This window comes from Paralichthys olivaceus, chromosome 10 (assembly GCF_024713975.1).
Source record: "Paralichthys olivaceus isolate ysfri-2021 chromosome 10, ASM2471397v2, whole genome shotgun sequence".
In the NCBI taxonomy this organism is placed as follows: Eukaryota; Metazoa; Chordata; class Actinopteri; order Pleuronectiformes; family Paralichthyidae; genus Paralichthys; species Paralichthys olivaceus.
Window position 1 is genome coordinate 13,489,723 of NC_091102.1, and position 25,034 is coordinate 13,514,756.

The following is a 25,034-nucleotide window of genomic DNA, read 5'->3' on the forward strand; positions in this document are numbered from 1 at the left end:
GACAAGTAGTTGACAAGTCAGAGTTGTCATGGATGACTTTAACTCTGCAGTGTGGGCGCTATAGACAATGTTGACTTTGTCCCCCAAACCATCTTCTTAACCAGACTAGTTTCTTCTGCTGTCATTGTATACCCCTGCAAAGCATTATTATTATTATTATTATTATTATTACTGAGAGTCATTTGTTTGTTTGTGTCAGAGTGGTGACACAAGGGAGTGTGTGGCTACCTCTTGAGCAACAATCTTAAAAATATCCTGTAGTGTGTGATGTGCCACTGTTTTTAAATCTTGTTGTTTGTCCATGTTTGAGATTAGACAAAAGAATATCTTCAAAGATTCTCCTCTAGTTTGTTATGCAACCTGATTTCTTAATTGGTCAGGGTCGTAAAACTCCTGTAGTCTGAGGCAGGCTTTAGTGAACCTGAAGACACATGGAATCTGCTGGTGCAAAGAAGCCTTGTTCCCATAATCCTCTGCAAATAATGTCGACCAAGGTCCAATTTTTCACATTTCATAATTCCCACGAAACATTGCAGGCTGTGGGGTGGAGCAGACCTTCTATAGCTTCGGTAATGTGCCATGTTTTAATTAGCATGTGCTGTAGACTTAATATTGCTTCAGAGTTTTGTTTTTTTCATGCAACCTGTAAAGCCTGTGCACTTTGTTGAAGGCTGCTGCTGCGTGGTGCAATTTACAGTAAATGTAACTTCACTTTCATTTCCAGAGAACCCTGTAACCTTCAGCTAATGGCAAAGAAGGTGCCTTTTGTAAAGCACGCTTGTTCTATTTAATACAATATCAATCAAGCTTAAAAAAATTGTAACTGTTGACGTTACAGTACAATGGATACGGATTTACAGGCCTAATCAAAATCACTCCACGGACCATTTCTCCAGAGCAGACATGACTTAGTGGAATAAAAGGCTGTCGTCTGAAAGTCTCTGCTGGTACGACTGCAGGAATAAAGTGCACTTAAATGGAGTTTATCAGATGGAGGTAACACATTATTGTGTCTACACGCTGCACAGGTGAGTGAAATAAGACTAAACGGAGTTGCAGCCGACCTGTGTGACTTGTGAACGTCCTTCCAATCGGAGCAAACACATTTCCATAATTGCCAGCTCCAAGAACAATTGGATGTGGCTGACACTTGACACGTGTTTGATCACCTGCCATTCTTGTCTTCAGAGAGGTAAAATTGACGTCGCCAGACATAATACGAATGTCTTTTTTTATTTTATTTTACTAAATGGAGGAGGACTTAGACCCATGTGCGTCTGGAGCTGCATTTTTCTGTCCCAAACCATCCGAGCCGGAGCGAGAATAATCGGAGCTCGACCTGAACCTGACAGCATTCTGTTTGAGATATGCTCCAGCTCCCCATTGACCCACAAAGGGTAAACGGTGTAGATAATCAAGTTCTGTTCACACTCTAATCGGGAAGCCTGTTCACCATGAAAGTAGGAATCTTTTATCAACTACATGGATGTGCTATAAGAGAATGGCTCGTGTTTATACCTTTCTGTGGTTCAGTGCATGATGTATCATCCCCTCTGCCTCTGTCGCCTCTTTCCACAACTGTGTTTATCTCTTCTGGAACAGATCCTGTCCTGGTTGGTGAACCTGCGTCAGTGCACCTCCACATCCTCAGTGAACATGAAAGCGTCAGACGCGGCCATCTTAAAGACCTTCTGCTCCATGAGTGTTGAGCAGTGGTACAGCTTTTCACTGCTGATGGTGCGCCATCTCAACATGGAAAAAGTCATCTACAGAGTAAGGCCCCGTCTTTTGTCCCCAGACAAGAAAACAACATGGTTGACTGTCTTCAATGGTAAAATGTCTTCACTTTGTAGTGAATGTGTGAATGTGATGATTGCACATTGTTCTGTAACAGCCAGAGTGGCTAAAGAAATCGTCTCTGTGGGTCCCGATGCACGTTTGATTCCACGGTGTGTTTGTTTGAGGGATAGATGAGTTGGAGAGAAAAGCTTTTATGTGAGAAAACGTTTGTTCACCAGACAAAGCTCTGTCACACATTAAAAAAAAATCACTAACTGTTTTTTTTTCATTTTATCCATGACAGCAGACACTGTCCATCCCAAAAACTTCATACAACTATTCATGCTTGAATATGAGACATAGCAAGGTGTAGTTGCATTGATGCAGTAGTTAATAAGGTTTTCAAAGGTTTTCTCTTTTAAATCTTCTTTCTACTTCATGTGCAACATTTTCTTGTTCAAGACTGATTGATTTAGTAGTTTAGACTTGAATTTTGATTCTAAACACATTTTAAGTGATCGATCCTCAGCCTTTTTGAAAGTTCAATTTTTTTTATGAGAACAAGTAATCATATAAATAGAAATGTACACTTTTAATGTTAAAATAAATAATACAAAGTTTCCCTCAGCTTCATGAGGCTTTTTAGCACGTTTCAGTTCACTTTTCTTATTTTATGGTCATTAGCTTAACGGTTTTAGTTCATTTTGACGTTTCTGCTTGTTTCTGCTACACACATGACAGGATGTCTTCGGTCCACTGTGTGCTATCTCCCTAGCATCAAACATATAGTATCATAATTGTCTACTTATTACTTCAGTATTTCCGGTGGAGGAGAAAGCAGAGCTAAAAGAAGTGTGAATATTTGACATTCATCCATTCTTTACAGTTAAAAGCTTACATTGCTTTATGCCTCGTAAAAGGCAGCATGTAATTCCCCTAATAACTGAAACTGCTTATGCACAGTGCTACTGTGTTGAAATTACACCTTGAGTTGCTTTGTTGAATTTTATGGGGCTAATGTTGCTTGTACATGCAGGTCTACACTGAATTTATAAAATGAGGATTAGAATTATAAAAAACTATTTGACAAGCAAATATTAGCGATGAGTAATAACCTAACAGCCTCTTAAGACATTGACTAAATATCAGATATACTTATCTTATTACCTTGGCTGAAAAAAAGCACGATATGTCAAAATACAATGAAAGAAAACAAAAGCAATGACAAGGAAAAAGATAAAACTGAGAAACGCTGAAATATGATGAAGCGAGAAGTGGAAAGGATATTTGTAATGTGTGTGTGTAACTTATGAGATATATTCTCATTAGAGTATTTTTCATTTTCAGGAAAGGCCTTCACTATCTAAACACTTTTATTCAAATAACTTGAAGTTTGAAATATATCTTCCTTAAAATGCAACCTATTAATCTTAATAGTGACATTTGCAAGATAAAGTCATGCACGACTTAAGACCCTCGGCTTGGTAAGCATGCAAAATAACCACGGCCTCCGCAACTTTAAAGACGAAGAGAGCAAAGAGAAAAGAGCAATGAAAATGTTTGAATGTTGATGTGTTTCTTTCAGGTGGTGTTGTCTGAAGACATGCAGAGCCTGGTGGTGGTTATGCTTCAGATGGCTGAGTCTTTAACTGAAATGATGAACAACATTCTTCCTACAATCAACAAACTGCAAAGCTACCTGCTCTCCATTGAAGACCTCAACCTGATGGCCAACCAGGAATTCAACCTTGTGCGTATACTCTTTGCTTCTATTCAGCTTTACACAAGTGTCAACTTACACCAGCAATAACAACCAGACTCTTCTCTGCTGTGGAACACTGGTTCACGCAGCATTAAACTGTTTTTTAAGCCTTCAAATGGAACTCTCATATTCACATGACAAATTAGCAACTTATAACATATTTATCTCAATCTCTGTTTCTTCGCAGATGTCCAGAGGATATAAAAGATCCATCTCTAGCAAGGCTACGTTCGTCACCCTCTCTCGAGCGCTGTGCAGTAACGGTATCATGGCTCTATTTGGAATCTCCAAACTGCCCCCCATGTCGGAGCCGAACCCCGACTTCCCCAGCGGCCAACAGAGGGAGGAGATGATCGAGCGGTTCAAGATACCACGAAATGCCAGTACGTAGGGAGGAAGACACATGTGGAGCTTTTGGAAACTGATTTTTAGTGTCAGTGCAGGCACTACTACATGTGAATATCTGGTGTTGATATCCAGTAATTTCAATGGATTTTATCGCTGTCAAATGCATTCATTATTAGTATGATGTAATAGTATTATGTTTTTTGAATTGAATTTGCAGAAGTAGCAATGACACGTTAGAATGTTATTAAGAAATAATGTGCTTCAAACAAACCAAAGGGACATTTTCCCATTTTTGTTTTTCCCTGACTTAAAGTTGAATATTCCAACTTTCTATATGTGTGGACACAGACAGTGGAAATTCAAAACTCAAAAACAGTGAAAAATACTCCCAAAGTGACATTTGACGTCACCATCTTTGCCCCGGACAAGACTCTGGGAATATGTTTCGTTTGCCTCTTTGACAATTCACAAAGTATTTAGGATTGAAGGATAAGCCTGGTGATTTGCCCTATCTCACCGTGGTAAAGAAAAAAAATCCTGAGTCCGCCCGTTTATCCAGATTTGCTTAAAAGTGTAATGGATTCTTTCTGAGATCAGGCCACAGCCCTCCACAAAATTTCATGGGAATCAGTTCAGCAGTTTTTCAGTAAACCTGCAGACAGACAAACCAAAGGAGATAAAAACATAATCTCTTTGGTGGATGTAACAAATTAATTGATCCCACCATCAATTATTGTTGATTGAACACTAGTCTCAGGAATAAATGGGCTCGGGGCTCAGTGCAGGGATGTTACTAAGCCGTACAACTCAGACTCTCCTGGTTTTAATCCTTTCATTGAAATTTTTGACAGAAAGAAAATATCAAATAAAAGCAGCCTTACACTTTCACCTTAAAAATGATCCTCAGACAGTCTAAAAATAATTGCCCTCCTCTTCCTCCCTCGTGAAGCTCCCTTCTGCATGAACATGTACCTGGACATGGTCAACACCACAGGAGGAGCCATCGCCTGGGCCTTCCTCAAACCAATGCTGATGGGGCAAATCCTGTACACCCCTGACACGCCCATCACAAGAGCCATAATGGAGAAGGTATGCAGCACATGTTATACATTCACACATGCACATGTTACCTCCTCCAAGTATAATCCAATCCAAGTGATACTCAAACTATATAAAAACAAAATTCAGGTTTTAAATGTTATCTTTTGTTAAGTATTACGTATTATGACTGTGTGATAGCTGGTTCACCAAGGGGAATTATTTACCAGTCTATGAAAATAGAGGAAAAAAGTCATAATATCACAAGAATAAAATATATATATAAGAATTGTAACAGTAGCAGAATAAAATTGTAATATTTCAAGAATGAAATTGTAGTATTATGAGTGTAGAGAAAAAAACATTTGTTGAGCGAAATAAATAAGCAAGGAGAACGGGTGCTCGCTGGAGTTCCACAACTCCTGGATCCAAAACCTTCAGTCTCATCTTGAAAGTATTAAATCCCATTGAACAGCACACAGATGCAGCCAACGATATACAGTCGCCCACCTCCAAACGTTTCCTCCTCCACAAAAGAGGCAGCTTTCTCTTACACAATCTTTTCTTGTGATAACGCTGAGCTGATGTGCCAAAGTATGAGGTTATTTGGGAAACCTTAAGTAAGCTTTCCTTTAAAGAGATGCTCCACATTCCTCTTTTTAACGCAGGCAACATACTTATCTTCTGATATTCCCTCTCTAAAATGAGTCTAAAATTATGGCTTTATTCTTTTCCTCGGAACATTACAACTTTATTCTCAAAATCTTCTATATTTTTTTTCCTCAACATAGCCCTGAAACTCGTAGTGATTTACCTCTCACGATCCATCTTAGTTTCCTCTCCTTTTTTCAGCTGAAACATCTCACTGTCAGCAGCTCTGGGGATTTGTGCCTTCATGACCTTCGTAACCTTTATTTTCTAAATCCTAGATAAAAAAATCTGGGTTAAAATGTGTTGCCACTGCTATTTCTGCTATTTCTAGGCTGTGTTTACCTCTTAAGTCCCTGTGTACCCCCCACTGGGAGTAGCTGGTAAGAAATGTAGTTTCATGGAGTTTATGCATCACTGTCTTCTACTTAGGTTCTTTTTTTGTCCAAGCTTGACTTTGTTTGTAGTCTACCGCTGCCTTCATGCATGCACACCCCCACACACCCCCACACACACCCCCCCACACACACACACACACTGCAGGTTATGAACTCTGGCTGATACTGCTGCCATTTCATACATTCTCGTCCCTGTCCCTTTCCCAGGCCAATGCCACCTTGCAGGAGTTTGCAAATCTGAGGAAAAACTCACAAGACTGGATCCAATCCTCAGACTACATCATCAATTCTGCCGAACTGCTCAGCCACACTCTGCCGATGCTGCAGGTATTTACATTTTTTTTATGTCTTCTGCATATCTGATTGTCTTTGCCGTCGAGAGAAACAAACATGTTTCGGCATCTGACTGTGGATGCTGTGAATCATCTCTTCCGCTCTCTCTCCCCTCCCGTCAGAATTCCCTCAGCAACTCCTTTGTGAAGAATTTCATTGAGATGCAGACTGACATCGATGTCGACAGAATGAAAGACACACTTAGCAGCTTTTGTGAGTGAAGGTCTTACTCTTTCATAAGCTGCAGATACAAAGCATACCTTTATATTCCTGCCTCTATTATTGCCTGTTCAAATAGCCACACTGTCCGAATGTGGGCTAATAAGAAACATTATACTAATTTTTAACATGATTCTGTTTTGGTGTCTCTGCTTGATATGATTATGTCAGTCATCTTTTTTTCTCTAGGTCTGACGTTTAATCAGATTACCTTGTATTGTCAGACTGTATTTCTATCTTAAATGCTAAAATGTAAATTAACAGGAACAGACACAGTAAATATCATTATTTTAATTTGGATTGACAGCAGTCAAAGATGATTTTTTACTCTGCACTCTCAATGTCTTTCTGTTTTCTCTAAAGCTAACATGTCGGTGATGCTGGAGAAGAACAAACACATACTGAGTCAGATTACCACCCTGTCCACCCTGATGGTCGACCTGTCCTCCTGTATCAAGTTTGACCGTTACCGTGGCTACGACTCTGCCAAGCAGCTCAACAACGAAGCTCAGGAACTCGCCAAAAATCGCAATCTCTACGCAAGTGAGTAAATGTTGTGTATTACGGACAGATCGGAATGTCCGCATTAATACAGGACTACAGTCCAGTTTAACAAATACCAAGGTTTATAGTTTCACTGGACAGTAATTCATTACTTTTCTGGACTTCTTTATGTTTTAGTTTGTGGGTAAAATCTTATAAATGTGAACACGGTCTCTAAAAGTATCTCCCAACTTTAAAAGTACATTTAACCATTTACTCAAATGTAAACCCCACTACATCAACAAGTGAAAATGTATTAATAGAAGCTTTAAAACAACATTTGACCAACTGGCTTAAAACATGAAAATAAATTAAACTAAATTATATATAAAAAAATGCAAAAAGCAAAAAAATTGTACACATCATAAATGCCTGGGAATCAAAATGCTGCACAGTAGCAGATGAAATCAAGGAAATCTCAAACTCAACTGGAATTGAAAGCCAGTCAGAAGATGTTGGTCTTTAGCAATGATTTAAACATTTTCCAGGTCTTAGCGATTCTGGTATGAACAGGTGATGAAACATCAGATTAGTCGACCTCAGTGCCAGCCAGCCCGTTTCATCCTTTATCAAGACAAATCTTAAAATCAATCCTGAATATGACTGGAAGCCAGTGAGAGGCTAGTGCTGGTGAGATCTAACCACACTTTCTTTTTTAAGTTAGAGAGCTAGCTGCTACTTTTTGTTCTGTGGCTGGTATACGTCCCATCCACTAATCTGGAGAGGGCAGGGTTTTTGCACTGCAGCCAACCACTGGCTGGCCATCGAGACATTTTGGCTTCACTTTTGGGGAGTGGTTCATGTTGTCCATCTTTATGTAGAGTCTGTGCAATGACATTAATCTTGTCTTTTAAGGTGTCATCTTCAAGCTCCCCAAAGATGACGACTCATCCAAGAACCGTCACGCCAGGTCTTCCTCCAACGCATCTTCCCTGCCTCCCCAAGTCAGCTACACTATCCGCATGCACATGGACAACGTCATGCGTACTGACAGAGTGCGGGACCCCTATTTTGTGAAGGACACCCACCTTCTGGCCAGGCAGACCATGCGCTACAACCGAGGCTTCGTGTATCTACAGGAGAACATCGACCGGGCTATCATCGAATCCCAGACCGGGAAGAGAGTCACAGAGCCGTCCGTGCAGCTGCAGCCCTTCCCCTACCCGTGCCATTTGCGTGATGAGTGAGTCATCTAAATCCATGGATGCACATACATGTGCAAGCAAACGACACATAAATACGAGCTACAAATGAATGCATAGAGACGTAAAGAAACAAATGATCCCAGGATGGATTTACAGGCGATGGTGTAGAATAATGCAGGCTCCCTCATTATTCATTTACCACTCGGGTTCCTTCACGAGAGCATTTCACATTATAATTGGCTCCACACCAAGTGAACACTATTGTTGTGCATTTGCCATTCATATTTACACTCAGACACCCTTCAGGCCTTCAATACCCACTTATAAAGAACGCAACTCATCTCCGCAGCATAGATATCCAGTCCAACACGGGTTTGGAATTAACTTGTGCATCGTTACACAACATTGTGTCTAATAAATCACGCCAGAAGGTAATGCCCGTGTTTGTGCTCGGCCCCCGAGTGTGACTTAAGACAGCGCTGATATCTCATCTACGAAGCACTAGTGGGCCACTGTCTTTGGCTCGCTGCCTTCTGAACAACTGTAAGATATGATGATCCTTGCCTCTCTGTCATTATGATTTATGACTCAGCTCAGTTTCTGACATGATAGCTGTGAAATATGGGCGTGCAGCATTAAAAATTCCAAACACTAAATTCCCAATGTGTCAGGCCCCAAAACAGAAAAAAAGCTAAAATAGAGAGGCATTTATTTTGCGTAAATAACACAAGGATCAGAACTTTGCTGTCAAAATTTCCCCCAAACCCTCCCTCGATGTTGCTCTCATGCTCTGCACCTCTTTGCGTCTCTGTTAAGCTGGTGACTGAGTGATGGACCTTTTCATCTCCTCTTCTTGACAGTGATTGGTTGTTCGTTTTCTTCCACTTTTGACAAACGCTTGGTGCCTCTGTATTCCCCAGGTACCTGGAGGCCATCTCTTTTGTCTTCCCAATCATGCTGATGTTAGCATGGGTGCTCTTCATTGCCGACTTTGTGAAGAAACTCGTGCATGAGAGAGAATTGAGGCTGCATGAGGTAAGGGCTAAAGATGATGAAATGTGCTGCTTTATTTTTGCATTCAGCAGACACCTGTGAGTTTTCATGACTTGCTGTTATAATAGGGTCGGCTGGTTGTGTTAAACAATCACTGACAAACCCAAATGATTTCTGATGAGCAGTTGACGGTCTGAAAGACAATACTTTTCTCTCTGAAACTTGAGCTTACTCCTCTTTCCTCTCCTTCTATTTCCAGACTGTTTCATGTATTTCCTCGTCTTCATTGCTGTAAACGTTCACAGACACTAAAAAACTATTGTTATTCCTCTCTGCCTGCAACAGACAGTGGAAGGAGGCTTTATGTTTTCAGGTTGTCTCTCTATCTTTCCGTCCCATTCTTATGAATACAATATCTTTGGAACACCTTGAGGGAACTAAATCAAATTTGGTGCCGATGCTCACTTGGAATCTAAGATAAATAGAATATTGATTTGATTTTAGTGGTCCAAAGTCAAAGGTCAAGGTGCCCTCGCATTCTTTTGAAGGTGATACATCTGGCTCAAGGATGACATTTTTTTTGGTCAAAGATCACTGTGACCTCAATGTCTTCAAATTTTGACATGATAATATTTTCAGTGGTCAAAGGTCACAGTGACCTCATGGATCTGGAATAAATGTATCTGGACTGAAACTGTTTGACACATATAACCATAGTTTTTATTGACATTTTGAAACCCATTCTTTTTTTTTCTTGCCCCACAGTACATGAAGATGATGGGGGTCAACCCACTCAGCCACTTCTTTGCCTGGTTCGTGGAGTGCGCCACCTACCTCGTGTTGACCATTGTCATCCTCACGCTGGTGCTGAAATACGGCAAAATCCTGCCCAACAGCGACAGCTTCCTCATGTTCTTGTACCTGTGCGACTATGGCCTGAGCATCATTGCCTTCAGCTACCTGGTCAGCTCCTTCTTCGACAAGACCTACATCGCTGGCCTGAGCGGCAGCCTCCTCTACATCCTCTGCTTCTTCCCTTTCATCGTGGTCATGGCCATGGAGACAAATCTCACCTTTTCTCAGAAGAGTGCTCTGGTGAGGAACCTCAGAAACTCTGTTATCATTAGTTTTGTTTATTAAACTGATGTGATATGTGTAGAAGCTTCAAACACTAATGTAATTTGCTCTGGAAGAGAGTTGAATGAAGAGAAAAGGATACGCTCCTTTTCTAAGGAGATGCATTGTCATTTCATTTCATTCCAAAATGTAATTTACTCCATCCATCTTAAAAAACAATGATATCATCTGATATCATCTCATTTAAAGTTTTATATGCACAGCCTCAAAAATGCCAGCCCTGTGATGAGAGAGTCTGGATAAACAGTGGGTTTTGCCTTCAGTTGTTTCTCATTGGGAAGTTCTGTTGTTATTTTTGCAGTGTTGTTTGAACAAAATTCCATATATGATGTTTTAAGAAAGTCTTTTTAAGTAGCTCTCTTCACACTTCTTCATAGAGTTGTCAAGAGTAAAGATGAGTAGAATTACACAGAGGCATTGTGGGAGGAAGAAGATTGTTTTGATCTTCTTTTATTTTACAGATTCTGTTCCTGCATTCTGTCTGATTTTTCTCCTGTTTTCCCGCAGAGTTTGTTTTCCCCAACCTGCTTCAGCTACGCCAGTCAGTATGTGTCTCGCTATGAGGCCCAAGGAGAAGGTATGAACGTACAGACCTCTGCCCACCATCAAAACACACCAACCGAGTCAGTGGAACTTAATGTAAAACTCTTCTACCATTCACTTCTTTAGGGATTCAATGGAGCAACTCGTACACTTCACCGATCGCTGGTGACACAGCCTCGTTCGGGTGGCTGTGCTGGCTGATGTTCATCGACTCAACCCTCTACTTCACTATCGGGGCTTACATCCGCATGGTCTTTCCAGGTAAAATAAAAGCACCAAAACTCAGATAAGGCTGAAGTGCTATATTAGTTCCCTAAATGTGCCAGACTTTTTTTTTTTCAGCCATATTCTATACTAATTTGTCACGCCACAAAAAGTGACTCCAACCTTCAAAATAACAATGCACTCCAGCTCAATTTGCCACATGTTCACTTGCGATATCATCTATAGAGTTTTCACTGTCCACTGTGACCTCATAGTAATGCAGATCTCAGTCACTCTGTTGAGCGCAAAGTGAATAAATTCTGTGGTAAATGCTGCAAAGAAACTGAAAGAAAATTCCTGAATTTGCCAGTTTAGTCAGATTAAAATATTCAGAATAAATAAAAACATAGCTTCCTCTTGGGAAACCCAATTCAATGAGGCCAATGCAGCAGTTTTTGAAGTGCCTGGGAAATGTCTCTTCGTTTCTGTTTCATGTGTTGACAAATTCATATTTACCCATCAGGAAAATATGGCATCCCCTCGCCATGGTACTTCCCCTTCAAAGCCTCCTTCTGGGCCGACCTGTGCTGCTGCATTAAGTCAAAGACTCAGACGGGCAAAGGACTCCTCTTCAACAACATCATGCAGAAAAACCCACCTGTCTTCCCTGACAACAAGGAAAAAGGTAGGAAAAAAAAAAAAAAGATGTTGTACTATCTTATGCTGTCTCCTCCGGTGTTGTGTTTTTGAAGCAAGAACATGATGTCTTCCTTTTCATGGTCTGTCATTTTTTTTCCAAACCCTGATTCCTTGTTTGTATTTGTCCCTCGCCCGTCATTTAATACTTGTCCTCTGTTAGTGTGATTTACAGGCTGCCCCCTGTCTCCGTTTGTTTCTCTCAGGCAAGAGCACGCTTTCCTTCCAGGCCGGTGAGGATTTCTCTGAGCTGCCAGTGGGCGTCGCCCTCCACGGTCTCAACAAGATGTACTCCAACCGAGTCGGTATTCAAAACCTCAACGTTTCCTTCCACGAAGGCCACGTCACCTCGTTGCTTGGTCACAACGGAGCCGGCAAGACCACCACCATGTATGTGTCACGAGTTTTCTTAGCTTTCTCAGCATGTCCTAAGATGAAACCCATTTTGACCATTTATATTATGCCGCAGCATCTTTGAAATTTAATTTGTGCATCCCTTTAATCATCTCAAGGGTCTGCTGCTGACAGGGAGATTGTTTTGTCCAAATCTGGCACATCAAATGAACCACGGCAGAACTTAGCCTGCTCTGTCTTCATCAACCGGAGCACTTACATTTACATTTTAATTGTGACTCGTTTTGCTTATGCTCGGAGCATCGCACAACAAGTGCAGGAGCAGAGTGAGATTTAACAGAGTTTTAACAAAAAACAAGCAAAACCGAGAGGGAATTATAATTACCCAGCAAATCGTTCCAGAAGAGAAAGTACAAGAAAGTAGAAAATTGAACTAAAATAATTATTTTCAACCTTTTTGTGTCCCAGGTAGCAAATATTAGCAAATGTGATTTATAAAAAAGGCTCATTATCTAGTAAATTTTTTATATTTTCACTTTTTCCGTATTATGAAACATAAAACAATCAAAACCTCCTCAGAGGTGATCTTAAAAGTTTTAAATCTGTCAATCCAGTATTGTGCCTGGATACTAAATTATCATTCTCTATGCTTAGGTCTCTCCTGACAGGTCTTTTCGCCCCAACATCTGGCACAATAGAAGTGTACGGTAGAGACATGCAGACCAACATCGACGACATTCGTAAGGACCTGGGCGTGTGCATGCAGTATGACGTCCTCTTTGAACACATGACCACCAAGGAGCACCTCCTGCTGTACGGCCAGATCAAGGCCCCACACTGGTCGCGCGGGGAACTGCGCGAGCAAGTCCGAACGTAAGCGATTAATCATCCTCGATATATCGCAATCACTGCATCTTTAAGATGATGTCAGGGTTTGTGCATGATGCAGTTTAATCTGTCATGCTGATTTGGTTTATGCCTCAACATCACATAAACAGTGTCCTTGGGCCAATAAAAAAAAGAAATATGGACGGAGGCCACGAGAGTTTAACAGTGAACATTAGCCAGTGCTCAACACCAGTTACCGGTTACACCAGGGAAATTAAAAAAAAAGTGTCCAAGTAATGTTCAGATATGGTCAGCGTCAGATTTTATGGCCGTACTAACTGTAATTTAAAGCTACCTCAAGGCCTGAGTCCGAGAATACTAATCCGCGGGAAGAACACAGTAACTGTTCTATATAGCATCTCAAGAGCTGTGAAATAATTCAAGCTCAAAATTTCCCATAAGAATATTGTAATATTTTATGTCTTTTTGTTCCTTGGCATCGTTTTTTGATAAATTTGTGGGAGCAAGCACGAGGAAAATCTTTTTTTATTGTAAGCCGCACATTAAACCCTCCTTGTTGCATCATGAGACTATTTCTGCAGGGTTTGTGTGTGACAAGAGAAGCAATAATAAGCCTGAGCCTAAAGCAGTAGCTCTCCTCTGGTCCCTGTAGACGAACTGATGGAACTGTAACTCAAACAAACTGGGTTGTAATGCATAGAAAAAAACATGCTTTTCATTGGCTTCCCCACCAGGATCCTAGAAGAGACAGGAATGTACGTTCACAGACACAAGCGGGTGGGCACCCTGTCGGGCGGCATGAAGCGCAAGCTGTCAATCTCCATCGCCTTCATAGGAGGCTCTCGCTTGGTGGTTCTGGATGAACCCACCACAGGAGTTGATCCTTGCTCGAGGCGCAGCATCTGGGACATTGTTATCCAGCATAAAAAAAGTAAGATTATTCAAAAATATTCAAAAAAAAGCCATCCTGTTAATTTGAGTTCACACAGTCCCCATGGAACCTGGAGCTACACCTTCTTGGATTCTATTATTACTGTAACCTCTTACTATTACTGTTACCTCTCTTTTTATCATCTTCTCGTCATCTGGGGTCCCGCAAGGCCCGATACTTGGCCTGATTTTATTCACTTTGTATCTGGCTTCCACTTGGCCGTATTATTCGCCTTTTCAACACATTCCACCATTTTAATGCTGACGAGTCCCAGCTTCAATTATTCCTAAAACTCTTAACAGTCTACATTCCCGGCTCCGCTGCCTTTCTGCCATCAAAGAGCAGATGCCTCTAATGCCTCACAACTGAATACTGATACAATTGAAGTTCTAGTAATTGGTCCTTATCATATTTCAGTGTTTTAAAATTGTTGTTAACCTAATCCAAACCGACAAAAAATGATATTGCACACAAACTAACATGACACAGATGAGCCAAACTGCTGTTTTCCCCTGAAATCACTGGAAGTACAGTGAACCTGGAAAAGACCATGTGGGGCTTGTCCCTCTGCTCTGGGTTCTTACTGCAGGTCTAGCATATAATTAATCTCAGATCAATCCAGGGGAAACTTTTTCTTTAGGTTCTCTTCAGGGAGCGGCAGTAGACTGCCAAGAGACTGCTAAATGTCATATAGTATAATTGTAGATGTAGGAAATGTCCTGTTTAATTGGCCCTGCCTCTGATGTTAGTGAGAGTTTGGTGCCAGGGGAATCTACTTCAAAAACTTTGTGCATCACTTGCTGTTTGCACGCTGGTTACTCATTGATGATGTGTGTGTGTGTGTATGTGACACAGTTTGTGTGTAGCTCGGTCTTTGTAATGTCTGGATTTTAGTTTGCTTGTTTGGATGTGTGCAATGTGGGGATCCAAAATAGTTTTGCCAAAAGACATCTAAACGCTGCCTCTGTGTTGTTTTTTACTCTTCTCGTTGCCTGGAATAGAATAGAAGCTGTGGCAATTTATAAAATATGACAAGTTTAAAATCCGACAAAAGATACAAACCAATATATACAAGACTAATACATTCTTAAAATAGTCCTGAAATAGTCCTTTTTTGTGATTAAACATAAATGTGATGTATGCACTACCCTGACATTGAGTCACTGGGTCTTCATGTAATACAGTTTACTGATATTCACACTCGAGCCAGACCGATGTGACGTTTGGCTGATAGTATCAACTAAAATGAGCCTTTTACAGACACATCTGTATCTGCATTCATGTTTAAGGAAATGAAAATTTTTATTTCACTGAATTGACAATGCAGAAAAGATGTGCTTTTATGTTTGTACTAAAAATATGTTGATTGATTTTAAAATATTTGGTTGTACACAGTTTCAGTATCAAGCCTCACTTACATTTCTTTGTCGTGAGGGTTTGTTAACAACATTTAGGAATCAATGTGAATTTTTGTTTTTAGAAATATATATCAACTGTCGTATTGATATCAGATTTATTAAATTCACCAACATCAGTATAAGCACCTGCCCCAAAATATCAAAATCAGTCTGGCTCTAATTTCCACACTTCCCTATAGCTTCAGTTTTGGTGATATTCTTTGATCAGTAATTGATATCACAATACACATACACGTAATGCATAATGTGTTTGTGTCTGTGTCCTCTCAGACCGCACCATCATCATGTCCACCCACCACCTGGACGAGGCTGAAGTGCTCAGCGACCGTATCGCCTTCCTGGAGAGTGGAGGATTAAAATGCTGCGGCTCCCCCTTCCACCTGAAAGACAAGCTGGGTCAGGGCTACAAACTCACCCTCACCAAAAAGGTATTTCCCTCCTCAAAGTCATGCATGTTCGGCTAAAGTGCTGTAGACTAATCTTACAGCGTCTAAACTCAGTTGTTGACATTAGTTTTCCTCAACACAATGTCTCTATGGAAATGTCATTTTTTTATGTTGACTATTTTTTCTAAAGGTTCTTTGTGGTCAAATAATCAATGTTTCTCCAGTAGACAAGTGGTTCCATGTTTTACCTAAAGAAAATGTTGAGTGATAGGCCACAACATGTTCCTTAAAAGAGACAAAGTAACTGCATATCTGATGCATTTCATCCAGTTGTTCTATCAACAATAACATAATATGGATAATGCACAGGCAGCACAAACATTTCACAGTGTGTTGTAATGGCAGAGCTGACTTGTAAATACTTTTTGTTAAGCTGTTTTCCTAATGTAGGGATTGAACAGAGTTTTTTTTTTTACCCTGCCTGTTTGATGGCTTCTTTGTTCATCTCGACAAATAAATAAATGAAACATTTCTAGATGTGTGCAGTGACTGGCAACAAGATTTGTCTGAGACCCCGCAATGCCTCTCTTTTTGATTTTACCGGCCACATATTTTCATCAAACCCAAAGTTTTCTTCAGTATCTTGTTAAGTTCTGAGTCTTATGCCTGTTTTAGGTATCTACAGTATAGTTGTTTGAACCATAGACTGTATATAAAAATGGATGATGCCAAATTTTCAGATACAAATGCTGCCATCGTGCTCATTTGGAGCCAGGACATACGGTTTCACCAACTATCAATCACGACCTTTCAACCCCTTGTTTTAGAATCAAATCACTAGTCACAACCTAACTTAGTAGAAAAATTAGCACTTGAACAAATAATGTGATTTGGACTATCTAAGATTATTATTTAATTAAATAAATAACTCTTGCGTACTTAGATTTTTTTTGGGGGGGTTTGGCCCTTGTTCCATCCACTAACATGGAGGAGGCAGGGATTATGACCTAATCTGAAGCCACCAGGAGGAAATCATGACATTTTGGCATCACTTTTGAGAAGCTGTCATATCATTCATCTTTACATACAATCTATTGTTTGAGCATTTGAACAGCCTCGCAAGCAGTATCAAACTAAATATGTCTCCTGTTTCCAAAACCTATCTCGTCCTTAAAAGCTAAATCAGATGATTTCTTTGTACAAGGCTTAAATGCAATGAATTCTAAATGTTTATAATCCTTACAGTGAATTTTTAATGCTAATGCACAGAACACAATGAGATGAAATGATGTTTGCAGGGAGAGAAAGGTGAACAGTAGAGCGTACAAACTCAAAAATTAAACCTAAACACAAAAACATGAAATGGGAGAATAAAATGGCATGAGTCTATGTGCGGCTCCTTATCTATCTGCAGCTGCAGAACCTTGATGCTGAAGCAATCGACAGTGCTGAACTGAAGGAGTTTATCCAAGCCCATGTACCTGAAGCTCGACTGAAGGAGGCCCAAGGGGGCGACTTGGTCTACTCGCTGCCCCCCTTCACCTCAGCCAACGCCTCCTCATACCGCTCCCTCCTGACCGCGCTAGACTCCAACCTGGACACCCTGCAGCTCGGGGGCTATGGCATCTCTGACACCACCCTAGAGGAGGTAGTGCACTCGTGCACACCCACACACAAATACAGACAGATTCAAAACTGCAGTCAAAAGAAAAAAAAACACAAGTGCAGCTGCAAAGTTACATTTTGATATTATAAACCATTAGATGAAATTAAATAGGCTCTTTAACAAACACAGATAATTTGATGTGTCGTTTTTATTTCTGTAGGTCTTCCTCCAGTTGACTCATGACAACACAGAAAGTGACAGCGTCCCACTGTCGATCTCAGAGACCATTTCTGACACAGGATCTGTGGACAGTTTCCCTTCAGACAACGGTGAAAGCCTTGGTGACAAGATCAGTGAGTTCCTCCTCCCTTTCTACTTTTCTTTGTGTCAGCTGCACACATCTTTGAAAATGTCCAGCATGCTGAGACATACTCTTTTTCCCTGGTTCGCTTTTAAAAAAAAAAATATTTTCAAACTTGACCTTATATGATTGATCATAATGTTACAGTGCAAAATCTGATATTACTTTAAAAAAATCTAGGTTTAAATACATAATAATATAATTTACATTTACTTAATTTGTCAAGTTGTTCCAAGTAAAGAAGGACAAGTGAAGTTAATTAGTCTAACTTAATGCCTAAAGCTTTGTTTACTTAGTGGAACTTAGGAACCTGATTGCCTTAGATAAACAAATTAAGGGAAAAAACTATAATTAGTTCACACCATTATGTTGTATTTCAACAAACTGCTATTTTAAGTCAATGACAATAAGATGAGATAGTGAATACAAGTAGCCAAATGAAATGTTTCCACTGGGTGGCTGGACTCATGAGAGACAGGATGAGGAGTTTAATATGCTCCTTAGTGATAGCAGGACACTTAAGGTAGTTCGGGAATCTACTCAGGATGCCTCCTACCGGGCAAGCCAAACTGGGAGGAGACCCAGGGGTAGACCCAGAACTCGCTGGAGTTACAACACATCCCATCTGGACTAGGAACACACACTCCCAATGGTGGCTGGAGAGATAGTTGTCCGATCACGGATAAGTGGAAAACTAAACGATCAAACCAGTGTTAAACCTTTTAAATAATCTTTATAGAGATCTACTAACATGTAGAGTTGATATATCACCTGAACATGGATTTCAATATCATCCATGCCAACCAGTGTCATTGAGAAAGATACTGCATTAGTATGGGATTTTATAAAAGTCATAAATTCAAGAAGAGAAGTTGATTTAATGAGACTGTCTAAACTTTGTTGGTTGGAAATGATTTTTTTATTGAAGTTCTCATTTATTCTGGGAGTAACTAATCATTCATGTAGCTTCAATCAAGGTTCCACAATATGTCTTATATATCATCATGTGTTAGAACACACCTTAATTTATGTCTACAACATTGAGCATGTTGGGAGGCTCAAACCATCTCACCCCAACACACTACAATACCAATGCTGGATGGTTCCTGCACTGCTAGCTCAATGTTCACCGCTATGCTCTCATTTACTCCAGAAACTCAAGTCCAGTTAACTCCAGTGGATATAAACAAGGACAATACTTAAAATAAATGAGTTGAATCAACTGGATAGTGAGACATGAGTGAAAAAAACACTGTTGTAATATAAATAAGCATATAAGTCATACCTTTTACTGCTGACCAGGTTCATCAGGATGGATTGCACTGCCATCAGCAATGCCACTGTATCTTAGAGAGAAACAACAGGCATCATCAAATCAGTACAACAGAAAGACAGTAAATGCATCAGTATCAAAAGGATAAAATCTTACCCCTCCTGTGTTTTTCAGAGCTTACTGGCTCATCCATTGTTTCTGGAATGGCTCTGGCCTGGCTGCAGATATCAGCCATACTGGTCAAGAGGTTCCACCACAGCCGCAGGGACTGGAAGGGCCTGATCGCCCAGATCCTGCTCCCTGTTCTGTTTGTAATATTTGCAATGGGCATGGGATCCATAAGGAGCGACCTCCGGCACTATCCTGAGCTGGAGCTGAGCCCTGCGCTCTACAACATTGGACCGAGCTACTCCTTCTTCAGGTCAGTTCTAATGGCAGGAGGAATACACAGTATTCGGGGGTCCAGGACAGGGTTTTGGGCCGGGCAGGTTTTTTGATGGCCTGGTAATGATCTGACTAAGAACAGGCAAGTAACTGAGTGCACTAGTTGTCCAAACAATGAAGTTAAACGGAACAAAGGCTGGTGGTGGCTGTTTGGAGGTGAGGAGGTAAATGGTCCTTAAGTGTGGAGATAACAGAATTACTTCACAGGCAGTGGAAAACCAATTAAGCACATGATGCGACAGAATAAGAGCCGGCACAGTGGTTGCAGTGTGGATATCCGACTCGAGCCCAGTGTTCACACAAACAATGTTGAAATGATATTCGGGTTTGGGTCGGGTTCAGTCATGTTGGCTGGGTTGTCTACTTGATTTTGTTTTTCACATTGCACCTGCCTGTTATCAGGGAAAACATTCAGCTCAGTGCAGCTTCAGGCACAAAAAAACAGAGTACCTGTCGGGCTTGGTTAATTTTCTCTGGGGCTAGGGTCGTAACCGTGGTGCAACCAGACGGTTCCCAGTTTCAATCCCAGCTTGGCCTTTTTGTGTGAGTGTGGAGTTTGCATGTTCTCCCCCTGTCTTGCTGGGTTTTCTCTGCCAGCTCCAAAGACATGTAGGCTGGGGTTAGGTTAAACTCTGAATTGATATTAGAGTTGTGAATAACTGTCCGTCTCTGTATGCTGGCACTGAGATAAACTACTGACCTGTCCAGGGTGTACTCCGCCTCATGTCTAATGTCAGTTGGGATTGGCTCCTGCTCCCCCACCACCCTCAAAGGATATGGATAATGGATGGATGGATAATACACATACGCACGCACGCAAACAAGACTAACAAAACACAAGAAACAATTGCAAGGGATCAAAATGGATAGAATGAAAGATTCCTTTTTAAGACCACGGAGGTGCTTGCTTCAACACGCCTATCTGAGCTTGATGAAACTTTGATGAGGGGGTTGATGAATCTCATCACTTGATTGGCCCGTTGGGTCCCTGCATCATTTGTGCTGGTCGGGGCGGGAGGGGGGGGGCGACATGTCTCATTTGTTAGAAAATGAATTTGAAGCTGTACTTTGTTGAAGGGCAGATGGACCTTAAGGACAAAGAGAAGTTAGAGAGGAGTGATTGAAAAGAAGATGGCTGAGATGCAAGATCAAACTCAGGGAGATGAAGGAGGAGGTTGCGAGACGTCTTCTTCATTCGGGAGAAGGTCTGTTGTTTGATCAAGAGAATATATTATGGGGGAGAAAATCCTGAGGTGCCAATCCATATATCAAAGACAGAATCGAGACTTGACCCACTTCTTTTTAACCTGATACAGGAAAGAGATTGAAAATATTTCTTAATTTTTTTATGAAATCAGTGCTGCAGTGGAGGGGATGCTGCTGTTGAATAATGTTATAAGTAGTCGAGGGTGTTAAATTTCTCAGTCTTTTTTTATTATTGCTGCAGTGTTGTGATAGTGGAGCAACAGATTTCATGCACTGCCTCGAAAAGCTTTGTTCTCTCATTCGCCTGCGTGAACAATGAAAACATAATGATCTGTGTCTTTATTTATGACTCTATATCTGGGGAGAGCCCAAATAAAAGAAATCCACTTAAATGTAAATCTGCAAATAAAGAAAAAAAAGTCTTTACTCTTCTTTTGTGTTTCCTGCTCTGCGCAACGAGGGTGTTATAAAGGAATCACTGATGACCTCCCCACGGACAGTTTATTGACAATGTTGTGAGCTCGTAATTGCTCTAAAGCCACAACTCTGCAGAGAAAAACCCTGATGAATTTAAAGTTTCAACTCTAATTCTTTATAAAACCATAGCTACCAAGAGTAATTTGAATAAATCAATAATCAAAAAATATTTATAAGATTGTATAGAATTTATGGATTAGATTAGATAGTTATGATTTGGTGTTTAAAACTGATTCCAATTGATTATATCTGCTTTTTTTTTTTGAATTCATTTGTTTTTATGGCCATGTATCTTGTAACCTTGTTTAGATAAGTGATTTACAAGTAAAGTTATTATTGTTATTATCATTGTTATTATAGGTATCTGTACTTTACTTGGGTATTTATGTTTCTGGCGACTTTCTTGTCTGCTCTTGACATTTCCAAAATAGACTTTCTCCTTTTCTTTTAATGTATTTTAGGGGACTTGCCTTACTCGTTTTTTTTTATTTTGCATCATTGAACGCGGCCTTCACAACATCAAAGAATTTAACCTAAATAGATGGGACATAAAGTCAGAAAAGATGATTCCTTGTCGTATATCTCCTCTTGCACATCAAATGTAAGGTGATGTAAAGGACATATCAGGATAAATCAGACGAGAGGGAGATAACCATGGAGAGGAGGTACAGCGCACCTGTCTGTGACAAGGACGTGAAATAAGTGAAGAATCAGCCAACATGAACTGATAATGTTGACAACGTCCATGACAAAGCAGAGCAACACAACATTCCCCAAACCTGTTCATATTTACACATATATATACACATTTCTCTCTTGACAATTTTACATACTCACAAATCTTTTCTCGCTTTAACGCCTGTTTTAAGTTTGTTTTTTTCATTTGAAATGAGAAAGGTTTATGTTGAATAGTCTTTGAACTATATTGATGTGACTCTCAGTTTTCTTTGCACCTATAAAGCCAGTAGAAATAGAATTTAGAGGGGAATTTTACTTTTATATTTACGTTTCATACTTTAATGTGAGTAAAGAGGTTGAATCAGTACTTTTACTAATAGTTCAGTAAGTATCTGTGCTTATACTTGAGGAAAGAATGTGTGTTTTTCATCTCTGCTCTCTCCTCATGCTGAGTTAGAGCCTCGTGAAACAATTTATCTTCTTCATTATTTTCAAATGTCTCTTTTTTATGTATGTTTAAGTCAAGGCTGACTTGTTGTTTTCTGGCTCCACAGGAACCAAAATCCCAGCTCCGGGAACCTGGTGGACTCCATGATGTCATACCCTGGGATCGATAATGCCTGCCTTGACAGGCCTAATAACCCGTACGTAATCACTTTGCAAATGCCAGCCGTTATTGTTCACCCTGAAAGTGATAGATTTTTCAGAAATACCCTGTGAACCTGTGCTCAGTTTCTCTGTCCACCCTTAGCCCCACATGCAGTTTCACAGTTTTCACATTTCACTCATTGTCATTCTCTTCGTGCCGCCTCTTTCACCCTGTTTCATTTTACTAGTCTGTCTCCCTCAGATTCCCACTGCCCTCTCTCTCTCTCACTCTCACATGTTGCTCCTCTTTATTTGTTTTCAGCCGCTCAGCTCAGGGCACGTATGTGGCTGAGGGGCTGCAGCAGGACGACATGAGAGCGTCATTTGTATTCCATAAACACCCAGTGTTTACGGGGCAGATTTCCCCCCCTTACAGGCACTCAAATGAATGCTAGCACTCAAACCAAACCTCAGAGGCATTTTAAAATTCTCTGCCAAAAGAAAAAAAGTGGGTGCAAAAGAACCTGCATGTCTTTCTCATGATGACCTGTAATCACAGTGTGTGATACAGTGTTGTGTAGTTCATGTAACTAACAGGGTGCATTTAAGTGTCAAAGATGTGTATTGCTACAAGTGTTTTTGTTTTTTTGATCTGCGCCAAGTGTCCCTGAAAACATTTGGCAGAAAACAAACTGTGCGGGGGAGTTGAGCATCAAACCACACAAGCGCAAATTTCACACAATATGATATTACAGCTCGTTTTAAACTGCTTTGAAAATAGTTTTGAACCAAAATCAGAGAAGTATTTACACCCTGATCTCACAAACACCATGCAAGTTTGCTCTATGTGTGGGCTGGGCAATGAAATAATAATATTTAGTGGAATATGTTACAATAGCAGCAACATAACAAAGTTCATTACATATTGGTATAATGCTAATCCACAGAGAGGAGGTAAAACACATGTTATTGTTTTTCCAAACCACAATTAACTGTCAGTCTTTAAACCTAAAAGAAATAGTTTTTAAAATTGCAACAATTATTGAAAAAGATGGATGTTAGATTTTTTTTTATGATAATACTTTTGCACATATGAGCGCTTACATATCATGCTCTTTCCTTTCTTTGTACTGTGATGAGTACACAGGTTCAGGCTGTTATCAACTCGGTTTCACGATATGTTGTCGTGTGCGTCTGGGGACAAGGCCTGTGGCATTATCACAAACTGCTGCCAGTTCACTTTGTGCATGTTTCTTTTTGAAGGGTCTGCGGCCGAAACACATACCAGTGGAGTTCCAGAGGGAACAGCTCTAAAGGATTTAGTATCTGTAAATGCACCAGACAGGAACAGGTGAGACTAGGTCATCGAGAACTGTGTGTGTGTGTGTGTGTGTGTGTGTGTGCGTGCGTGTGTGTGTGTGTATGTGAGTGTTGTTCTGCTCATGATTTTTTGTGCGTGATGCTTTTGTCTTTTCCGCACCCTGCAGGTTTGTGATGAGGACAACTATCAGCCGCCACATAGGAGCATCGCTTCATCTCAGGTTGTTTATAACCTCAGTGGCATCAACGTGGAGAACTACCTGGTGGCCACAGCCAATGACTTCATCAGGAACAGGTGAATGACATATAATAGTTATATAGTTATTATTTATGATGGCTATTGAGGCTGAACCTGTGAACACCAACCATTGGCGTGACATTCATTTTATACAAGTTCAAATTTTGTATTGTGTTCTATTTATATTAACTATGATGTCTACTATGATATGTATATTTATTGTATTGCTGATACATCACAATCTTTGTTCATGCAAATGATCGGCAAAATAAATGGGAGTTTTATGTGTGTGGATGAGGATGTTGTTCCGTGCACTTGTAAGAAAGCACTGCTGTTGAATATGTTGAAATCTCTTGGCTGTTGATTGCAAAGAATGTAATTTGAAACCTGAAACCTGAGATTTTCAGATTTTCGCTCAGCATGATAAGAACAACTAAGGTATCTTCGATAAGTTGTATTGATCGTGTTACTCGCACTTTCAATGTGTGGGATTTAACCCAAAGTGCTTCTTGCTTGCAGGAACACATTGTCTGTGAATCAAAGAAAAACAAACAAGCAAAAAACACAGGGTGTCACATCTAATTTCTCAGCAACACTCTTCACTCTTTGTTTTGATCGATATGTCCAATTTGCTTTTTACTCTCAGGTATGGTGGATTCGATTTTGGGATGCGGCTTCCTACTGACTTACAAATGGACCTTCGAGCGGTGCCCAAAAATCGCACTCTGTCTAAGGTGAAACTCTCTCTCCTGTCTCACTACAACTTTAATTGCAGCACTGATGAGCTGTTGAATACTAAAACATGACACGAGGCGGAGCTCTATTGTTGCACCATCATTGTTGCGTCATCGTAAATATGTTTTACTGCAGCAACCGTGCCACTGTTTTACTGTGTACGTATCCTCAGATGATGACATCTGCATTTTGTGGAGATGTGATCGACCTGCTCGGCCAGATATGCAGCAATGTGAGGGATGCTTATGTGTGTGTGTGTGTGTGTTTGTGTAGGTCTGGTTCAACCCTGAGGGCCACCACACAATGCCAGCATACTTAAACAGCCTCAACAACCTCATCCTTCGCTCCAATCTTCCAGCAGACAAGGATCCACGTGAATACGGT

The 25,034-nt window shown here is 40.5% G+C and overlaps 1 protein-coding gene across 1 annotated transcript in view; it reads left to right on the forward strand.

Moving 5' to 3' along the window:
- Positions 1 to 25,034, forward strand: part of abca12 (ATP-binding cassette, sub-family A (ABC1), member 12) — a 72,703-nt gene that overhangs the window by 30,890 nt on the left and 16,779 nt on the right. Inside the window, exons 36-60 of the mRNA XM_069533490.1 lie at positions 1,603 to 1,773; positions 3,365 to 3,529; positions 3,729 to 3,924; positions 4,839 to 4,978; positions 6,181 to 6,300; positions 6,429 to 6,519; positions 6,889 to 7,068; positions 7,924 to 8,251; positions 9,134 to 9,248; positions 9,972 to 10,301; positions 10,851 to 10,920; positions 11,013 to 11,147; positions 11,614 to 11,775; positions 11,993 to 12,176; positions 12,795 to 13,013; positions 13,724 to 13,920; positions 15,609 to 15,766; positions 17,139 to 17,372; positions 17,551 to 17,683; positions 19,139 to 19,385; positions 22,324 to 22,413; positions 23,621 to 23,708; positions 23,845 to 23,972; positions 24,562 to 24,649; positions 24,924 to 25,032. Of these exons, the coding sequence (XP_069389591.1) occupies positions 1,603 to 1,773; positions 3,365 to 3,529; positions 3,729 to 3,924; positions 4,839 to 4,978; positions 6,181 to 6,300; positions 6,429 to 6,519; positions 6,889 to 7,068; positions 7,924 to 8,251; positions 9,134 to 9,248; positions 9,972 to 10,301; positions 10,851 to 10,920; positions 11,013 to 11,147; positions 11,614 to 11,775; positions 11,993 to 12,176; positions 12,795 to 13,013; positions 13,724 to 13,920; positions 15,609 to 15,766; positions 17,139 to 17,372; positions 17,551 to 17,683; positions 19,139 to 19,385; positions 22,324 to 22,413; positions 23,621 to 23,708; positions 23,845 to 23,972; positions 24,562 to 24,649; positions 24,924 to 25,032 (4,078 nt within the window). The remainder of the gene's footprint in view (positions 1 to 1,602; positions 1,774 to 3,364; positions 3,530 to 3,728; positions 3,925 to 4,838; positions 4,979 to 6,180; positions 6,301 to 6,428; positions 6,520 to 6,888; positions 7,069 to 7,923; positions 8,252 to 9,133; positions 9,249 to 9,971; positions 10,302 to 10,850; positions 10,921 to 11,012; positions 11,148 to 11,613; positions 11,776 to 11,992; positions 12,177 to 12,794; positions 13,014 to 13,723; positions 13,921 to 15,608; positions 15,767 to 17,138; positions 17,373 to 17,550; positions 17,684 to 19,138; positions 19,386 to 22,323; positions 22,414 to 23,620; positions 23,709 to 23,844; positions 23,973 to 24,561; positions 24,650 to 24,923; positions 25,033 to 25,034) is intronic.